This window comes from Artemia franciscana, chromosome 5, assembly GCF_032884065.1.
Source record: "Artemia franciscana chromosome 5, ASM3288406v1, whole genome shotgun sequence".
NCBI lineage: Eukaryota > Metazoa > Arthropoda > Branchiopoda > Anostraca > Artemiidae > Artemia > Artemia franciscana.
In genome coordinates, this window is record NC_088867.1 from 42503832 (window position 1) to 42525401 (window position 21570).

A 21570-nucleotide genomic window follows, 5' to 3' on the forward strand; every position below is an offset into this window, starting at 1 on the left:
ATGCTTGCAACTGAATTGAATTTGTTTATAAACCGTTATAATACACATGAAAGACAGAGTATAATGTGAAAAAAAGAAAAGAGGAAAAAGAAAATTACCTAAAAAACTAAACGACACTTCATCTTACTTAGAATCAATTAAAACATACAAAAGCAAAAGCAAGATATTCATTGTATCAAAACAGCGCTCCACGGGTGCCGCCAAAGTCTACTATTATAAGCTTCTATTCTTTTTCCAATAGAAGCATTCGGGTCTATGATGCCGTATCCCTTAATGACCCAGGAGTTGCTTGCCCATGGTGGGAGGGCAAGCAGGTATTTGGCATACCGGAAATAGATTCGCCAAAGCTCCTTCGTCTCAGTTATTGTAAACATACGCCAAAAAGGTGCAAGGTATAGGAAATTTGGGAGTGCAGAAGCATTGAAATGTTTAGCTAGCAGTTTGCGGTTGAGTCGAAGTTTGTTTGCTACCAAGCTTCCGTATGCAGTTGCTGTTCGACCCTGGAAATGAAGGGTCAAGAAAACGAACTTAATTCGTTTTCAGTAAAGCACCAACGACGCGGTAGGTTTTAGACTGTTACAGTGAGAGAAGGAGGCAAAACCCAAATTCTTGTTTGTAGTAGATTTTGGCCGTTTCAACCTGTATATATAATGACATAAATTACTGAAAGCTAACCAGCTCAAGATTTTGTTTCGCTCAGGGCTGAATTTAGAGTTTTGACGCTTCTAGGCCCAAGCGTTTTTGCCGCTCCGTTTTAGCAAGATTTTGGAGATAGTGAAAACCACAGGGCCTATTGGGTCTATATGTAAATCCTGGCCTCGTTTCACTGCAATTTTTATTTTATTTTCAATGTTTTAATAAGTACAAAATAAAATATTTGTAATATAATTCGTTTTAGTACAGCGCCAAATACGCAGTAGGTCTTATGATTTTACCGTTAGGGAAACGGACAGCAGGCAAATTCTTGTTTGTATTAAAGAATATAGGTATCTTCAACAGTTTTGGAGAGAGCTAATAAAATTAAACTGAATTACCACGACTTTCGGAATAAAATATCGTTACAAAGTTTTTTGGTGGGCAGGGGGAGGGAGGATAAGGGAAACGGTCGGACCATCAAGAACGGTCAGGGGTTAGCTCCCGTGATTTATCATCGATCATTTTTTCCGGGGGGAGTATCAGGTCATGAAGGAGCATGGGTCAGCTCTTATAAGTTTTAGAATAAAATATCGTCAATATTGTTTTTTTTTTTTTGGGGGGGGGGTCAGGCCATGGAATGACAGTGACGATTTCCCATGCTTTTCAGAATAAAACATCATTAATATTTTAGGGGGAGGGGGTCAGGCCATACAGGGAGGGCTAGGGGTCAGCTCCCTTAAGTTTTGGAATAAAATATTGCTAATAACTTTTTTGAGTGGAGGTAGGGGTCGGGGTTATGTGATCGTTGGACTATTCTAGAAATGAGCCCTTCTGATAGTTATACGAGCCCCCTTCCGTAAAAACGTAATATACCCCCAGGGCATAACTTACAACGTCTACCTCTGGGCCCTGGGAGTTGTGTCCACCCCGGTGTTTTTGTTATCTGATCTTAACTATTTAAAAAAAATATCGGATTCATTTGTGGGAAAAAAGGGCATGGGAGGGGGTTAGTTGCCCTCCCATAACTTTTGAACGGTGCCTCTGAAAAAAAACAACATCGGAGCTTTATCCTTAGGGTTGGTGGGGAGGCCATCGGATCACTTTTGCCTCTTAAAAAGGAAACTAGAGTTACCTCGGAAGTTTATATGACCACTTCTTCAACAAAAACCTTATATACCCCTGGGACATAAGTTACAACCCTTCCCCAGGCTCTGTCAAATTATTTTGACCCAGAAGTTTTTGTCATCTGATCGTTGGAGTATTTAAAACAAATGGCTATCCTAAAATCTTGATCATATACATTTGAAGAAAAAAGATTTTTTAGGGGGGAGGGGTAGATACCCTCTGATCACTTTTTTCAATTTGCGATTAAATGAGCCATATCTGAAATTTATTCGACCATCCCTTGCGAAAAACTTTATATGCACCCGGGGTATAACTTACAACACTTGCTCCTGGCTTCCGGGGGGTTGTGTCGGCCCCAGAGTTTTTGTTTTTTGATCTTTAAGCTATTTCAAACTAACTGGCTATCTCAAAATTTTATAGGATGCATCTGGGGAAAAAAACCTAGGGGGGGGGGCACTAGAAATTCTGATTTACAACCGAAAGAGCTCCCTTTGAAGTTTATACGACCATTCCTTCCATAAAAATCTTATGTGTCCCCGGGGCAAAATTTACAACACTTTTCCCCAGATTCTGGGGGGTTGTGTTATCCCTGGAGTTTTTGTTACATGATTTTTGGTCAATTTTGAACGTAAGGGCTATATAAAAAATTTGATTGGACGCATTTGGGGAAAATAAGGTTGGGAGGGGAGAAAGGCTAGTTGCCGTCGGATTACTTTTGACCCTTAAAAGGGGAATATGAACTTTCAATTTCTAATCATTTGAGTTCCCTCTAAAGTTTACACGACCACCTCTTCTATAAAAAATGTATATGCCCCCGCAGTATAAGTTAAACCCTTCCTGAGTATGGGAGTGGGTGCTATGTTGGCCCCGAAGTTTTTATCATCTGATCACTAGATTATTTCAAACAAACTGGCTATCTCAAAATTTTCATTGGATGCATTTTGGAAAAGAGGATGTGTGGGGGGGGGGGGCTTGTTCACTTTTGACTTATAAAAAGGTAGCTAGAACTTTCTATTTCCAATCAAATGAGCTACCTCTAAAGTTTATACGATCCCCCCTTATATAAAAACCTTATACACACCTGGAGCATAAATTAAAACACTTACCCCCGGGCTCAGGGGGTTTTGACCCTGGAGTTTTGTGATCTTTGAACTTTCTTAACAAAATTAGTATCTCAAAATTTTATCGGGTGCATTTGGGGAAAGAGGGGCAGAGGGCTAGTTGCCCTCTAATCACTTTTTATTCTTAAAAAGGGCACTTGAACTTAATTTGATTTCCAATCGAATTAGCCCTCTATGAAGTTCATACGACCACTCCTTCCATATGAAGTGCCTCTGGAAAAGAAATAAAACACTAGAGCCTTATGGTCTTACTATAGGCAACGCTATAGCGTTGCCTCTGATCACTGTGAGACTGGTGAACCACGTTCCCCACACTGTTTTAGTTCAAAATATTTGCGTCCTGTAATCCTAAAACCTTAGTGAAAAGACGTGTTGGGGGCAACACGATATCGTGAAGAGAGGAGACTCTTTGTCGACCTCTAGGTACCCCTGGAGCCACAGGAGGATCTAAGGCCAGGTCTAATCTGGTCCTACTCTACTATCAATGTTAAGCCTCTAAATAAGAAACTGCAGGATTTCACCGGTAGAACTAAATTGGATAGATATTCTGAATGTAAAAGAAGAAAAATTACACCACTTTAATTTCGAAGTTTATGCAAATTTCCACTTCAATCTCCTCATTCTCCACCAGCAAAGCTTTGTTTTGTTCCCGTTTCCAAATCAAATTTTGTCAGTAGCAACAAAAAGGTTCTATAACTAAACTAAATACAAGATTCAGATTACGAAAACCTAAATCAGTAAAAAGTAAATAAAAAAGAAATATAAACATAATGAAAGAAGAGAGACACTTTTTATTATACATATATCATCAATATACAAAAGAACCACATCAGCCACTTTAAAAAGTCAAAGACTATGCAAAAAGAGAATGAAATAATATGAAAAAAGAATATTTTCATGAGAAGAATGTTTGAAAGGAATATTTTATGTTATGAAAATTGTATGAAAATGAAAAGAAACAAAAGGAAGAAAAAAATATCTTGAAATAGATTGACAAACATGAAGGAATACCTGGCATCCGGCCAAGACCATATTTGATACAAAATGAGTAATTCATTTTATGGAATTGACATGAAAAAGAACAAGAGAATGAAAAAAGAATAACATGAAATAGAATGAAAAAAGAAAGGAATACCTGGCATCCAGCCAAGAGCATACTTGGTACCAAAGGAATGTTTCATTTTATGAACATAACATGAAAAGGAAAAAAGAGAACAAAACAAAAAAAAGAAATAACATGGAACGTATTTAAAAAAATGACAGACTACCTGGGACCTCGTCAAGAGCATATTTGACTCCAAAAGAAATAACATCAAAAAGGAAAAAACCTTAAAAAGAAAAAGGAAAAAACATAAGATACAGAGTTATCTTATGAAAATAGCATCAAAAAGAAAAAAACATGAGAAAGAAAAAGAATAACATAAATTATATGATAAAATTAAAGAATACCTGGCATCCGGTCAAGAGCATATTTGATACCACGTAAAACTTCTATTATACTAAACTTGTAGTTAAAACTCTCGAATATTGGAGGTATAATCAGACACATGTCTAAATCGCTGACTTTGCAACCAAAACCAGAGAAGGTCGACCCAACGATATACAATCCATAATGTGGTCTCTACAAATGAAAAGGGGTTACTTAAGGCCCATTCACAATGAAATTTTACTGATACCGAGATTTGGCGAGCGCTAATTTGTGTCAATATGTTTTGTAAAATTTAGAGCCAATCAGAAGATTCTATGAAAAATCTGATTGGCTCAAATTAACAATAGCTATATCTCGGTATTGGTAAAATTTCATTGTGAATGGGGCTTTAGTGAAATATATGGGGCCCTTAAATAACTGCAAATAATAGTATCTAATAACTGCAGATCATGGTATATTATATAGTTGAAAACTGGATAACTTAACCCATTAACAAAACCTATTTTCAGACCCGTTTCAACTTTCTTAGACATTAAATTATTAAATGAAGGAGGTTAAGTTGTCAAGTTAAATTATTGCGTTCAGTTCAGTGAGATTACGTTTAGTCACGAAACAAAAATGAAACCTAAGAAAAAACTCAAATTTCTGCAGAGCTAAACATCAAGATTAAGTTTTGGAACTACTAGTATTTCATTGGACGTCATACTTTACAAGAAGTTGGTCAAACAAAAGAAAAATTCCATCAACAACTCTGTTAGAAGTTACTCTCTTCTGCTTCATTTATCAGTTTTATTTTTTCAGTTTTTTCATTGTTTTGCCCAAAGATATCCGCCAAAAAATCAAAGGAAATGTCTGATATTCTTATCAGAATCCTGGTAAATAGGGCCAACGTTTTGAGGTATACAAAAGGTAAAATACCTATACTAGCCCATGAAATAGAGAAAGAAGGGTTTCTTGATCGGGACGATTTTTTAAAACAGATGAGGAAAAAACAGTGCAACAGGGGCTAATCACCAGATTTTTTTAGGGGGGGAGAAGAGGAACTTATATCCGGATAGTCAAGGGGCATGAGATATGTAATAATTTTTCTCCGCATTATTTGGAGGGGGAAACTGCCCCCCCCCCCCAAGCGACGCCCCTGTTGATACAGAAAAGTGCAGTCTTTTGTAATTATGTTTATTTTATTTGACAAGACAAACATGATGGAACTTTTTAGTTTAAGACAAACTCGGAAGAAGAAGAGTAATTTTCAGCAATGAACTTGAAGAAAAGAGGAAGAACAATAACAAAAATATCCGACAGTAAACAAAAGACCCAGTATACAAATGGGAAATCAGCAAAGACGATAACCTTGAGTCGCTATTCCCCCTACTTAATGAAAAAGTTATGTTTTCCACAGGAGCATCGCATAAGACATTTCACTACTTATGATCAAAGAATCAAAACCCCGTGACGCTGTGGAAGAGGAGCACCGAGCCAGCTGCTTCTTGTTCCCCCAATTTTTGCTTTAACTTTTCAAACCTTAAATTCTTTTAATTTATTAATTGTCCTTAATCTTTTACTTAATATTTTTGCAAGGCTTTCTACTATTGCTTCAAAAAGACTTTGAAGTTTGATGGACTACACAAGTCCGTAAAATATTTCTTCCCTGGCACAATTCTGATTAGCAAAAAGGATTGAAATCCAATGATTTCAGTAAAGCAAATTCTCCCAGCAGCTGAGGAGCTTCAGACCCAGACATGGGGTTTTTCACAAATATTTAATAGGCTACAATTATATTCTTTGAATGTTTCGGTACCTTAATTAACCTAGCTACTGAATCTTGTATCTTCATCTTCTTTGCAAGCAATTCAGGACTCTGTTGAATTGACTTAAACTTGGTCCAAATACTCAGAGATAACTGAAAAATACAATATCTATGAATGGTTGCCAACTCCTTCTGGATGCGTATAAATAGAAATAAGTGTATAAGAACAATAAACACAAAAATAACACTCGATTATAAAGAGAAAAGACTAAAATGCTTTTTAGTTGATTTTTTGTGACTTACCAACAATTTGTAAATATAAATATGGATCTCTAATCGACATAGTGTTGGAAAGCTGAACACAGCTCTAAGCGGTTTTGAATTCTCTGATTTTCCTTTTTTTTTCAAATAAAAAAGTGACCCCTTTTCCGAAGAGCCCTTCTTCTGAAAACAACATCTTTCGATATCGCCTATGATTTGCAATTGAAACTCTGCTTATTCACAATTGGCACAAAAAAAGATCCTTTTTTTCACAGCATCCCTGTCATCATCTCTCAATATTTAAATATGGCTCACTATTGGAGCAGTAAATATCAAGTAGCATAAAAACAAATAACTAATCATTTTGTTCCTTTGAACAAAATATTCATTTTGTTCACGTATTGACGTGTTATATAAAAATAAAAAATCAAGTTTTACTGCTCAGTAGGTTGAAGATTCTATTTTCAGGGTTTTTAGTAATTGTTCCAGAATTACGAGCATTTTCATATAGAAACGCTGGTTTTGAATACTTCCCGTCAGATTCCAGCCTTTACAAACTGACACACCATGCCGTTCTACTAAAATGTTTTAAATTACTTTATTTTCAAATCTTGTATTTAGCTATATGTTTATGGAAAGATAATGCATATTTGCTGCAGATGTACAGCAGATATTCTACATCTGCAGCACAAATCTTCAAATACCCCACAGGCAATTTATTCTTTCGAAGTAGTGTTGGGAATGAAATGAGGCATAGAGCAAATATTCATCATATTGTTTGCAAATCTAGGGTCTATGGACTTGTTGATAATTTTTTACCAGTTGAAACCAGGACATCTTTTTTTAAATGATGTTCTTTTAGTTCAAGGCAATAAGACTCTTCTCTGTGTCGAAATTGCCATCAATCTAATAAAGATATTCAGCACATTTTGTTCGAGTGTCCATCTTCGGCGAAAGATTCAAATAATTTAAAACAATATTGCCGGGGTGACAAATCTGATTTTAACTTTGGAACGCTGTCGTTGTTCCTTGCAAGAGGAGAAAGAAAGAACATGTGATGATGTTTACTCTTTTTTGTACAACAAATGTTATGCTTTTCAGTTATTTGAATTTTAAAAGTTGCGATGAGCCAATTTCATGTGAACAGTTCTTCGATTCTGCTGCATGTACTATAAGTAGGTTGTTTTGCATTTAATCAAGCACAGCTGGTTAATCCAAAGGTTAGATAAAAAAAAAAAAAAAAAAAAAAAAAAAAAAAAAAAATCATATGTTACTAGACTTGAAATGGCAGTTAAATTAGATGGCAAGCACATTATTCCAGGAAAGAATAAGTAAGAGGTACTGCGCATTTTTAGCCACGAAATAGAGCTTAAGCTTGGACATATTGCGCATTATGTTTTGATTGCCGTCCATAAGAAAAGACGACTTTAGATCAAGGTTGAAAACAGGTAAAAAAATGATCACTAGATTTTAGTGATTGCTTGGTTGATTCAGTGATTTTTTGTTCAATAATCTAGGGATTTAGGTGCTGGGGTGGCAGCGTTTAGCCCCCCTCCCCCCGTGGAAAAGAAGACTTTCCAAATTTTACAATTTTGTTTGAGTTTTGTTTTTTTCAATTTCCGTAGGGGGAAGAAATTTTGGTACTTGTGTATTATGCGCCACTCACCCAAGTTGACGCTGTGTGTAAAACTCGAGAATAAACCGTTTTTTCGTTAGTTTTTCGTTACTTTAGGAGCGAATTTGGGGTAGGCTATAGGTTTGCACATCAGGGGGGAGGGGCGAAGTATAGCGGGTCTGCATGCAAAATATGTTAGGTATAATTATTCTGCATTTTATGAAATAATAATTGTTTTCTAACTTCAAACTATCCAAATACTTTACCCCTCCCCTTAAGTGCAAATATATAGCCCAAATTATATATTTCCCATATATTCTATCATTTGTCTTTGTCTTATATCGCGCTAAGAAACTAACAAAGAAACCGGTTTATTCTCGAGTTTTACATAGCGTAAACTTGAGTGAGTGACGCATATTACACAAGTACCAAAATTCCTTCCCCCTATAGAGATTAAAAAAATAAAACTCAATAAAATTCTTAAATTTGGAAAGCCTTATTTTCCACGAGGAGTATTTTCCCGGTAGGGGGAATTCCGCAGGGGGTATTTTCTGGGAAGGGGTATTTTGTGGGATGCGGGTATTTTTCAGGGGGGGGGGGTAAACGCCTAGAACCCTGATTTAGTGATTTTTATTTTTAGGCAATATATAAAAATCACTAGAAATAATGATAATTCACTAGGGCGGGCAACCTGTTTTATCTACCGTAGCTTGAAATACATAAGGAAGTTAGACTTAAAATATTATTTGCTCCCTTTACCCGTTTTAAGTTTATTCATAACTGAAAACAATAATTTTCTAAAACTATTCTTTTGATTTTTATCAAAATTATGAAGCTTTAGGGCAATTAAACATATTCATCACTGTTGCCATCAGGGACGTATCCAGGATTTTTTTTTCTGAGGGGGGTGTCAAAAGGATTTTTTCGGCGGGTTTACAAAAAGAAAACTCTTAAAACGCATCAGAATTTGTTTATATTCATTTTGTCACGTTTTTCACAAGTTGGACATACATTTCAGGGGAGGGGGGGGTTAAAAGCTTCTAATCCCCCCTCCTGGATACGGTCTTGTTTGTCATGTTAAGCATTGAAAACAAATAAAATACATTTTTTTTTCCTGCACCTGCTACTACCAACAACTGTATGATTGCATGTAGAGGTCTTTTCCCTTAGAAATTGAATTTCCAATTTTTCTAATATCTTAAGACACATATAGTTTAGTATCTTCCATTTATCAATTCAAAACACCAGATTTTATCCCCACAGTCCTTGGTACTTTAAGATAGCGCTATTATGTGCCTAGTAATACATTATTTGGTTTTCTCTGGACCACCAGTCTAGAGAAAAGATGCACATATAGAATACTTGGTTAGAAAAATTCGACAGTTGCTAGTGTACCTTTTTAGAGAGTATGAATGGAGAAGAGCATAGAACAAGCCAGGGGAACCAATGGCTTGCCTGCCAAACATGGCAAGCTGGCTTTTTGTGTGTTTATCTTGACAAAACCTAAATAGTTGGAATCTAAACAAATAAATGACAAAATAAAGAATTAGTTTAAACTGGTAAAAACTTCTCCTGGGAAAACCAATTTCTACTAAATATTTTAGAAGCCTACACATCTGTACAAAAATTGGCCAGTGTATAGACAGGATGGCAAAACCGTCTCCAAATAGTTTGAATGTATCTAGGTTATTGTACCTAGGAATGTACCTATGCATAACTAATTATTTCAAGAAACTTATTTTAACTATTTTAACGGGTATCTACCAACCACGTCTTTTTACAACTACTGACAGGTAAAAAACCTGTTACTTAAGAAACTCACACAGGAGCATATTTAATCTCCTTCTTCTGAATATCAGCCCCTGGAATCCAAAATGGGCTCCTTTCGACTTTAGAGAAATTTTTCAATAAGTAGAACTTATGAGAAAGACATCCATTTAAACAATGCTATTGTACCTTAAAAAACTGAATAGTTTCCCAGAATATTGATTTTTCTTCTTTTATTGGTTGTTTCATATTAAGAAGTTCGCTCGTATCTGGGCTTATCTTAAGCCTTGAGAAAGTATTTTTTGTTATTCCTGCTGAATTAGCAATACTATCTCAACTAAAGATGAGATTTTACACAAAAAAAGACTGCAAAAAATAGCAAAAATCATAGAAATAAATCAAATTCTTGCTATAAATGCATCAATGCTTCTAAAGTAACGAAATTCATGTCTAAATGCACATACCACCTCATATTTCTGATAAATTCGACATATAGTCTACATTTTTTTTTTTGCTAATATTTAAAATATTCTTTCATGATGATGGCAAATCGATGAAATTTAATGACAACAGAGACTCATGAAATCGAAATAATTGTAACTGGACAAAAATTTGAATAATAAACAACTCTATTGACTTAGATTTCAAGAAACTGGAATAAAGTACAGGAAAAAGAAAGTTACAGGAAATATTTTAACACAACCCTTTCCCCTCCAAGAGCTGTGCATATCTATTGTATTAGGCTGATAATCATTCTTGCACATCAGTCTTTATTTTTAAAAGAACCATGTTAACAAGATTCTAGTATCATTAAAAGCTAGGACTGCATACAAAATTGCAAAAATGGACGAAAAATGAAAAAAAAAACATCCCATGGGTTGGGATATGAAGACCCCCCCCCCAATTTTCTCCCAAGATCTGTTAAGGAATTTCCCCCTCACAAAACTTTAAAAACTGATCAATTTATTCTAATATTGACCTCTTCTTAGATAACCAAGAGCTAAGAGCTCATATGGCACTTGTGACGAGGTCGGAAGAGCCAAGAGCTCATATGGTATCAGCTCTAGCAAAATTTTAAGAATCAATAGATTGCTTTAAAAGGAAAACAAGAGGCTTAATGTCGGTCGGGATATAAAAAATAAGAGCTCTGAGCCACGAGGTCTTTCTAAATATCAAAATTCATTAAGATCCGATCACCCACTATCAAGTTAAAAATACCTCATTTTTTCTAATTTTTCCTCTCCCTTCAGCCCCCTAGATGTTCGGATCGGGGAAAACGACTTTATTAAGTCAATTTGTACAGCTCCATGACACGCCTACCAATTTTCATCGTCCTAGCATGTCCAGAAGCACCAAACTCGCCAAAGCACTGAACCCCACCATCTAACTCCCCCAAAGAGAACGGATCCAATCCGTTACGTCAGTCACGTATCTAAGACATTTATAAGCATTTTCCAAATTTCTGGTTTCCCCCTCCAGCTCCCCCAATGTCAACAGATGTGGTTGGGATTTGAAATAAAAGCCCTGAGACATGAGTTCCTTCTAAATATCAAATTTCATTAAGATCCGGTCACCCGTTCTTAAGTTAAAAATACCTCAATTTTTTTAACTTTTCCAAATTAAAAACCCCCAGCTCCCCCAAAGAGAACGGATCCATACCAATTATGTCAATCTCGTATCTATAACTTGTGCTTATTCTTCCCATCAAGTTTCATTCCGATATCTCCACTAAAAGCGTTTTCCAAGATTTCTGTTTCCCCCCTCCAACCCTCTATGTCCCGGATCCGATTCGAATTAAAAATAGAGCATCTGAGACATAAGATTCTTCTATAAATCAAGTTTCATTGAGATCCGATCATCCATTCGTAAGATACATCGATTTCCCGTTTTCCAAGAATTCCGGCTTCCCCCTCCAACTCCCTTCAATGTCACTGGATCTGATCGGGATTTAAAATAAGAGTTTTAAAGCACAAGATCCTTCTAGATATAAAATTTCATTAAGATCTGATCACCCGTTCGTAAGTTACAAATACCTAATTTTTCCGAATTACTCCCCCCGACCCCTAACTCCACCAAAGAGAGCGGATCCGGTCCAGTTATGTCAGTCACTTATCTTGGACTTGTGCTTATTCTTTCCACCAAGTTTCATCCTGATCTCTCCGCTTTAAGCGTTTTCCCAGATTTTTGGTCCCCCCCCCCCTAATGACACTGGACCCGGTCAGGATAAAAAATAAGAGATCTGAGTTTCGAGGTCCTTCTAAATACGAAATTTGATTAAGATACGATCACTCTTTCGCAAGTTAAAAATACCTCATTTTTTGTATTTTTTAGAATTAACCCCCCCCCCCCCCAACTCCCCTAAAGAGAGCAGATCCATTCCGGTTATGTCAATCTCGTAGAACTTGTGCTTATTTTTCCCACCAAGTTTCATCCCGATCCCTCCACTCTAAGCGTTTTCCAAGATTTTAGGTTCCCCCCTCAATTTCCCCTAATGTCACCGGATCCAGTCAAAATTTGAAATGAGAGCTCTGATACACGATATCCTTCCAAACTTCAAATTTCAGTAAGATCCGATCACTCCTTCGTAAGTTAAAAATACCTCAATTTTCTAATTTGTTCAAAATTACCCCCCCCCCCCCCGACTCCCCCAAAGAGAGCGGATCCGTTCCGGTTGTGTCAATCACGTATCTATGACTTGGGCTTATTTTTCCCACCAAGTTTCATCCCGATCCCTCTACTCTAAGCGTTTTCCAAGATTTTAGGTTCTCCCCCTCAATCCCCCCCCCCAGTGTCACCGGATCCATTCAGGATTTAAAATAAGACCTATAAGACACGATGTCCTTCCAAACTTCAAATTTGATTAGGATCCGATCACTCCTTCGTAACTTAAAAATACCTCATTTTTTCTAATTTTTCAGAATTAACCCACCCCCCAACCCCCCCAAACAGAGCAGATCTGCTCTGGTTATGTCAATAACGTATCTAGGACTTCTGCTTATTTTTCCCACCAGGTTTCATCCCGATCCCTCAACTCTAAGCGTTTTCCAAGATTTTAGGTTCCCCCCTCCAACTCCTCCAATGCGACCGTATCTGGTCGGAGTTTAAAATAAGAGCTCTGAGACACGATATCCTTCCAAACGTCAAATTTCATTAAGATCCCATCACCCGTTCGTAAGTTAAAAATACTTCATTTTTTCTATTTTTTCCAAATTAACCGACCCCCTACTCCCCCCCCCCAGATGGTCAAATCGGGGAAACGACTATTTCTAATTTAATCTGGTCCGATAACTGATACGCCAGCCAGGTTTCATCGTCCTAGCTTGTCTGGAAGTGCCTGAAGTAGCAAAACCAGGACAGACAGACAGACAGACAGACAGAATTTGCAATCGCTATTTGTCACTTGATTAGTACCAAGTGCCATAAAAAGAAAGTTATTTGAAACTCCCTCCCCCATAGTCAGACCTTGTGCAACTATGGTATTAAGCTGACATACAAATTGACTTGACAAAAAATGACAGAGGTAGAAAAAATAGAAAAAACCTGACAAATGAAAACCTTATCTGTAGGTGCGATATGAACTTGCGATGGAAGGCCAAGATATTTAGCTGTAGCCTCACAAAAGTCTTCATTATAACATATCTCTTCATAAGATCTTCTAACAGGATGCTGCAGCGAGTTCCAACCCTCAACAAAGTTGGCTCTGAACCCATAGCGAGCATCTACGAAAACAAATCGGGTCATAGAATCTACACAAAGAAAGAACAAATGCAGAAATTAATATAAAACGCCCTTGGAATTTATGACCAAAACAAAGGTAGAACAACATTTTCACAGAACTAATTGGTGATTTAGCACAGTTTGTAACAATTAGGATTATTCGCTCACAAATGTCTTCATCACGGTTGCCTGATCTTACATTTGTACAGTAAGATGATCTAATGGCGTTATCTTATACTTAATCGATAATACTCACTCCTACTTTTTTACACATAATAATCCTTCTTAAACAACTAAATATACAAATTCTTTTTGAAAAAAAGCAAAGTCCTTGTATGTCACAGAGCACCAAAAAACACTTCTAATGCCATGTATTGACAAACTGAAAAAAAAAAATGCTGTTAGAACTTACATGCCCAAATCCTTCAAATAATCCACTCGGTCCTAATAAATTTAGTTTTTTTACTGCACAATGATTCTTATGCTTTAACATATGGCAGTAAGTTATATTTCCCAATTCTTTAAAAGTTTTACAAAATAACAAGTGTGTTAAAGGTAGGGACAGGAATTATTCCGGGATTTATTGTCCTATCTCGTCTTTAGCTTTTAATTTTTCATGTTAGAGGAACAAATTAAAATTTGATGAGTAATAGGCGTTTAAAATAGTATGGAATTCCCATTATAAGTTAATACAGCTTTAGAAATGGTGAGGCTACTCAAAGAATATCTTTATATGCAATATATATAATTACAACAATTTTTTCAAGAATGCTCTTTATGCTAAAGTATTTTTAGTGATTTCAACAATTTATTCTACGGCTTTTGATTCAGGGGTCATTCTTAATGAATTGGGACAAAATTTAATCTTTAGTGTAAAGAGCCAGGTACTGACGAGAGGGTGAACCCCTCATATATGTAGTAAAAATATGAGATTACAAAAGTTCGTTATGTAAGCTAATTTATAAGTTACGTTTATCTTTTACTAATAAAAACATTCGTAAAAAATTAAAAGTTCTAGTTGCCTTTTTAAGTAACCAAAAAATCGGAGGGCAACTAGGCTTCCTCCACCGTTCCCTTTTTTCTCAAAATCATTCGATCAAAACTATGAGAAAGCCATTTAGCCAAAAAAAAACTTGCAAATTTCGTTTTATTTATTCCTCTGCGGAGAGCCAAAATCAAAACATGCATTGATTCAAAAACGTTCAGAAATTAAATAAAAAAAAACAAGTTTTTTTAGCTGAAAGTAAGGAGCGACATTAAAACTTAAAACGAACAGAAATTACTTCGTATATGAAAGTGGCTGCTTCCTCGTCAACGCCCCGCTCTTTACGCTAAAGTTTTTTACTGTATTAAAAAGCAGAGTTAAGAGAAAGAGTCAAACTTTAGCGTAAAGAGCGGGGCGTTGATGAGGAAGCAGCCCCTTTCATATACGAAGTAATTTCTGTTCGTTTTAAGTTTTAATGTCGCTCCTTACTTTCAGCTAAAAAAACTTGTTTTTTGACGTTAAAGCGAAGACAGCAGTCATCTATAGACAACTTTTTTGGTTCAAAATCTAGGCGATTGGACCATCTACGTCTAACTGTGGATAGACATAATGAGAATTTCAGTGCTGATAGTGATTCCAATGCTGTGACAAATGGTGAAACTATGGATGATTTGTTAGCATCAATTGAAGTGTGTAGCCCCAAGCCTAACACAGACATCGAAAATATAAGCACGAAAATATATGGATAGAATTGAAAAGTAGATGATCATACGCAATATCAATTGCTCCAGAAACCTCGGATTCCGCCATGTAACTAAAGCTTCCCCAGTTCAGTTCACAAGAAGCAGGGCAGGAAGAAAGGTAATTTTTCAATCGTACTCACTTTGAAGAATTCCATTGGCTAATACTCTCAAATAAGATGAGAGACTTATTCTGAAAATATTGCGTTTTGTTTAACCTCCTAGGAGTTGCTCCAATCCATTGCAAAAGTTAGTAAAGAAGCCCATCGTGACTTTTGCAAGGCTAACTGGAAAAGACGGCGACCTGGGGTCTCATGAAAATAATCAGTACCAACGTGATTCAATTGACACAGGCAAACGTTTCCTTCAAAAATATAACAACCCCCACTAACCAGCATTTTAAGCCTTGTAAACGAACAATGCGTACAACAAGCGCAGGAAAACACTACGAGATAGAAGCCAATTGTAGAATCAATTATTTTCTTTGGTCGACAGAGCATTGCTCTTCGTGGCCATAGAGACAACGGAGAATTATTGACAGAGAAGGAACTTTTAAGGTAGTGTGTAAATAGCGGTGACATCACTTTAAAACAACATTTGGAAAACCCAGGTGCAAATGCTACTTATATAAGCAAAACAACGCAGAATCAATAAATTGAATATTGTACTAAGAGATTCTCAAAGGAGTTTTGAAACGAGTTCATTCTACCAAGTTCTACAGTGTAGTTGTTAATGAAACAATGTTAGACTTGGAAAATTGTGTGGGCATAGCCAGTGATTGATGTGTTATGATGGTTTGAGAGCATTTTGGTGCTATAAAAGAAGTTCAAAAGGTAGCAACGAAAACGTTGCCCATGTTACAACCACACTCTAAATCTTTCTATGTCAAAAACTTTTTCTATCCAGAGTGTTAGAAACTGTATCAGAGTAACAAAAGAAATGGCTGGGTTTTTTTTGGCGGCGCTTCTGAAAAGCGCAATTATGTTTTAATCAGAGGAATAAAAGCACAGCTATCTTGCATGTGTGAAACGTGCTGGATCGAAAGGCATGATTCCTTAATGCAAATCATGGTAGAGCTCCCTAAAATTGTGGAAGCTCTTGAGTTCATCAGCGGCTGGGACGAATGCACAACTGCAGCAAAAGCAAAATCCCTATTGACTGCTGTTACATCCTCCGATCAGATAGTAACCACTTACACTCTTAGCAAAATATCGGGACTACTTTTACCGCTCAGTCGGTCGGTTTCCACTCCCAATCGGCGCTCTTGCTGATCTTCTTGACCCTACCTGTCAGTGTGGCGTCTCTTAAACGAGGTTTTTCTACTTTGAGAAGATTGGAAACATGACTAAGATATAAATGATGGAGGAAAGACTCACCGAACTTGCCCATCTTCATGTTCACCATGATATTGTCTTAAGTGTAGAAAGCGTTATTGGTTGATTTGCTAATAGCGAAAATAGGAGACAAAATTCGTCATTTAATATTGACAGTGTTTCTATAAATGTGGTTTTGTGGAAAGCATTACAGAACTGACAGATAAATGGCGAATAGAAGTAGAGGCATGCACCTTTCAATATCAGTAAGTATCTTATGCTTAATTTAGAATGAGAATTTTTCGCAACGAGCTGCCGCCCTTCCTAAAATCCCGGATTCACTATTGGATGTTGTTAATAAAATTAAGAACGTTACCAGCACTGTACCTCCTATTACTCACTTTATGATCTCTCCATTAATTATGTACACCATTAATTATGTACAGCTCCCATGAAGAAAAATCCAAATAAATATAATACCTGCCGCTGGACACTTTTATGGTTTAATTTATTACAAGAGACATCTTTCTAATTGTTTTGAAGGTATGTAAAAGTCAACTTACTAACGCTGACTGCCATGCATTAGTTTTAAGTGTCTCAACTCATTACTGTTTCTTCATAGGAAAATATTAAAATGTGATATTTTCTAGGCAAACTAAAGTACTTTTAGCTTGTACATACCACAATTTTAGAAGCAAGAACAGGGACTGGGCTATGGCTTCATTTTTTGGGATGGAATTATAATGTGTTAGTTGACAATTGACATACATGGTGTATTTAAAAACCAACAATATTGATTCTTGAAAAATATAATATTCTTCTTATCTTCAATTTTAAATTTTATTCATATTTTTTTTTTCTACAGACTTCACCATTTAGCCTAGAACAGACAAGTGTTTAATCATTTTTGTGCATGATCTTCAACAAATCCGAGTTTAAAGACGGGATATCCTCAAGAGAAAATCTGAGTTTGACAGATATCTCCAAAAAAGGATATAGAGCAAAAGCTGATAACAAAAATGTGTAAGAAATCACTATAGTGATTAACAAGGGATGGCGACCCTATTCCAGAATCGGGCGTAATACCTAGTGTCAGTGCATGATTTATTTTACTTATTGGTTATTTTAATTGGCGTACATTGTATAATAGTTGTATTGTATAATACAATTACATTGTATTTTAACTGTATAAAAATATACACCAATCTGCTATAACTTTTTCTGTGGTATGTCTTGTATATTTTATGAAGGATCCAATACTAATAAAAATAGTGCTAGGGATTGGGAAATTAAAAATTATCTGCCTTTTTTTAATTAAATCCTCTTTCGCACTTGTATATAGGGCGCCTAATTGTCTCACGTAAGGGGTTTTTTGTTTCTTGATAAAAGTATAAATGAAACTATAAACTTATGAAAATTTGGAACATTTATGTATACTAACACGAGCTTCTAGAATCTAGTCAAATATGAATTCAAAATCTGTCTTCTTTTTTCTGAGTCCTGTTTTAAGATTTTCTAAAAAAAAAAGAAAAAAAGGTGATATTTTTCGGAGGGTAAGGGAGCGGCATATAACATCTTTATTGTGGCATGTCATTACAAACTTAGGTACACACATGTCCAACCTTTAAGCAGGGGTGGAAAGAGAGCACTTCCTAGAACATTTGATCTGTGACATATGTTGCTTGACTTGTGATTTAAAATATTATGCTGTTCATTATTCTTTAATAAATTATCTTTCCTTGTAAATAAATAAATGTATTCTGAACTGAAGTAAATTAAAAATTTTCAACAATATAATACAAGTAAAACATATGAAACATTTTGATTTTACCTTGTTTTATTTTATGGTACAGTATTACAAAGAAATACTTAAGAAATTTCATTTGGATCAACATATTCTCATACCCTCAAAAATTCTTCCAAAACACCCCCTCTCTCATGGACAAAATACATCAATGTTGAATACACCCTTTTCCTGCATTGCAGTGATATAGCCCACTCCCTTTGTAAAATTTGTTAATTTCTTGTCCCAAGGGTTTTAAACATGTTCACCATATATTTTCCATGCGCGATTGATGAGGATTTGCAAGAATCTTCTTTCTTTTTTCTAAAAAAGAACTCGCAATCCTAGTCATAATACTCAGTTAAATGAAGTAGGGGTTATGATAAAACAAATCTAGTAAAACAGACTAGTTGTTTTTCTTTTCTCTTTTTTGTCATGCACACACACACTACTTTATTTTTTATTTTTTGTCTTCAAAGTTTCAATTTTCAAATCGACTTTACTAGGAAATTCTTACCATTTCTAAGGGAAGCATAAACGTATATTGCATAGCCAAATAAACCTCGTTATCAAACTTGAAAGCCAGCTCAATACATGCAGCCACTTAAATCAGCTGCTACAACATCCAGTTAAGAAAAAATTTGGCAACATTTCTTCTCTGAGTATGTCATCAGCAATTGGAATGGTCCCCAAGCTGGAAGGCTAATTGCACCCATAGCTGTATCTTTAAAGTCCATACTTGAACAGGAATGGAATAGCAAGTCATGGAAATATGAGTGGGACTATCCATCCCATTCAATTATCCACTGGTGCCAACTTCATCATATGAGTGTCTTGGTAGAAGACATTGTCATACCCAGCCATCTTGCATATTCTATTCAAAGTTGCTGTTGTATGGTCAGCTTGAAACCATTGGAAAATGGTCATCATGGGACATACATAAATTATGGTCACTGTTAACAAGCGGGTTTAAATTGCATTTTCCCTGCAGACCTCTCTTACAGCATGTCACTGGGCCCTAACACCATGACAAAAAGTCACCATCTTCAACATGGAGCAAAACAGATTCAGCATGGATCTTAATTTTGCTCCAAAGCGCAAATTAGTGCAATTAAGTATTAGTCAGATTGACAAAAAAAGCAACTTACACCGAAACTTGTTCAAGTTTTTCTGTAGGATCTCCTACTTACCCTCTCCCCCCTAATCTGGTTTAGCCCAAAGATTCTCTCCTCTTCTGGAGCCAATTTCTATACTTCTGAGATTGGTCTATGGAGTCTTATGGACTAAACTTGGAGTATTTCCTCCCTTTCACCTTCTTTTGTGTCCACCTATACTTGTTATAAATACGGAATATTAAGCAAAAATTAAATAAATAAAAAAGTAATAATTCAAATTTACCAAACTGAACATTATTGAAGGCCACTTGTCCAACTCTTAAATCCATTTGTTTATTTTTGTTTGTTCTTCCTTTAAGTTTCTTGAAATTTTTTTGCCTGTCCTGATGAATCAAATTCTTTGATGACTTTATACTTCTGCTAGAGGCTATACAACAAAATTTGAGACAAAGTGCAAGTAGATTATGTTCAGGAGCAAGGCACAACTTTGTTATCCATAACTTTGATGTCATGCAATCCAAAAAATTTCCAGCTGAAATTTGAAATTGTTTTTCAATCATATAATCTATCTTTAGAATGTGTTTAATGAAATAATAACAGCTACAGACAGACATCCACATTCTTATGGAATGGCCAATTAATAGATTTTACCTTGGAGTAGGTCTGATTCTTCAAAAAGCACTATTCTAGACCAAAATAATTGTATTAACATGGACTTTAATGGACGTTCTTCTATTACTTTTTCTAGTGGGGGGTTTTATATCAGCCTTAAGGTGGCAGATCAATCTCTTCAAGGTAAATCTCAAGACACAATCCTTGGACATTTAGTTTACAAGACCTTGAAAGCAAAGCAATCAAGATACATGGACCTAAAAATGTCCTACTTTGACAGATCTGAAACCAAACCACCAAATTTTGGAACTTGAACAGTCAAGATTTTAGTGACACTAATCTTACTCCTATTTTCCTAAAATTCTACAGTAGAGTGCATGTCGCTCTGGTGCTCTAGTTAAAGACAAATAAACAAAGGGAAGCCAGATGTAATTGCAAAGCATGAACAAATTAAAAGCATGATTTTGAGGCCAAGCAGACTGACTTCAAAACTTACACGACTACTACATCTTCCACAATTTCTACCCAAAAATTAAAATGCAGATAGATGGGGAATTTTAACTTTCTGAGCCACTTATATGTACTTATCATAGGCATCGCAATGGCGCTTCCTAAGTAAAGGGCAATGTGGGCACACTGTTTTGTTTTTTTTTTTTTTTTTTTGTACAGAAGGAGTTGTTGCAGAAACTTCAAAGGGCTCATTTAATTGGAAGTTGAAACGGCTATTACCTTTTTTAATAATAGGAAGTAATTGGAGGACAACCAGCCCTCCCTTCAAAAGTTATGTCTTTGAGAATGACAACCCCCCCCCCAACAGCCCTTAGGGCAAGGTTCGCAAGTTATGCCTTTGGGGCATATAAAGTTTTTTTTATAGAAAGGGTGGTTGTATAAACTTCGGATGGGACTCAATGGATTAGAAATCATAAGTTCTAGTGCCCTTTTTCAGATTCAAAGTGATCAGAGGGCGCCTACCCCCCCCCCCAACACACACACATCGTATTTCCCCCAAATACATCTGATAGAAATTTTGAGATAGCTACTTTTTAAAAAAAAAGTCTAGGGATCACACAGCACGGCCTTTGGGGTTGACACACACCCCTTGAATCTGGCGGCAAGAGTTTTTAGTTATGCCTCAGGGGCACATAAAGATTTTATAAAAGGAATGGTTGTGTGAACTTTTGTGGATGTCCAATTGATTGGAAATGTATTTAGTTCTAGTTCCCTTTTAAAGTCAAAAATGATGGAGGGCAACTAGCTTCTCCTTACACCCTCTTTTCCCCAGAAATATCTGTTTGAAATTGTGAGATAGCCATTTTTTTCACAATAGTCTTAAGAGCATACAACTCAATATATTTTTTCACAAAAGATCAAAGGGAATTATCTGGTTCAAAGTTGGAAATTCTAGTGCCCTTTTTAAGAGCCAAAAGTAAATGGAAGGCAACCCCCCCCCCCAGCCCATCATTCTCCAAACCCATCTGACCAAAATTTTAAGAGAGCTGTTTTGTTCAGTATCATTGAAAGATCCAGTAATTATGCCTTAGGGGGGGTGTCAGCCTCCCCACAGTCCTCAGGGCAATTTGTTCATTGTTTACATATAGTATTAT

At 36.1% G+C, this 21570-nt stretch overlaps 1 protein-coding gene across 3 annotated transcripts in view; it reads right to left on the minus strand.

Annotated features, from left to right (window-relative positions):
- The window catches only part of LOC136027438 (poly(A) RNA polymerase gld-2 homolog A-like), a 59433-nt gene that overhangs the window by 26548 nt on the left and 11315 nt on the right, over nt 1–21570 (minus strand). For 2 of the 3 annotated variants that reach the window (XM_065704715.1, XM_065704714.1), the window contains exons 2-5: nt 19638–19886; nt 13242–13420; nt 6110–6211; nt 4332–4503 (exon numbers count right to left, since the gene is read on the minus strand). In XM_065704715.1, coding sequence (XP_065560787.1) covers nt 4332–4503; nt 6110–6211; nt 13242–13420; nt 19638–19866 — 682 coding nt within the window. In that variant the 5' untranslated portion in view covers nt 19867–19886. The remainder of the gene's footprint in view (nt 1–4331; nt 4504–6109; nt 6212–13241; nt 13421–19637; nt 19887–21570) is intronic. The other variant, XM_065704717.1, reaches the window with a different exon arrangement.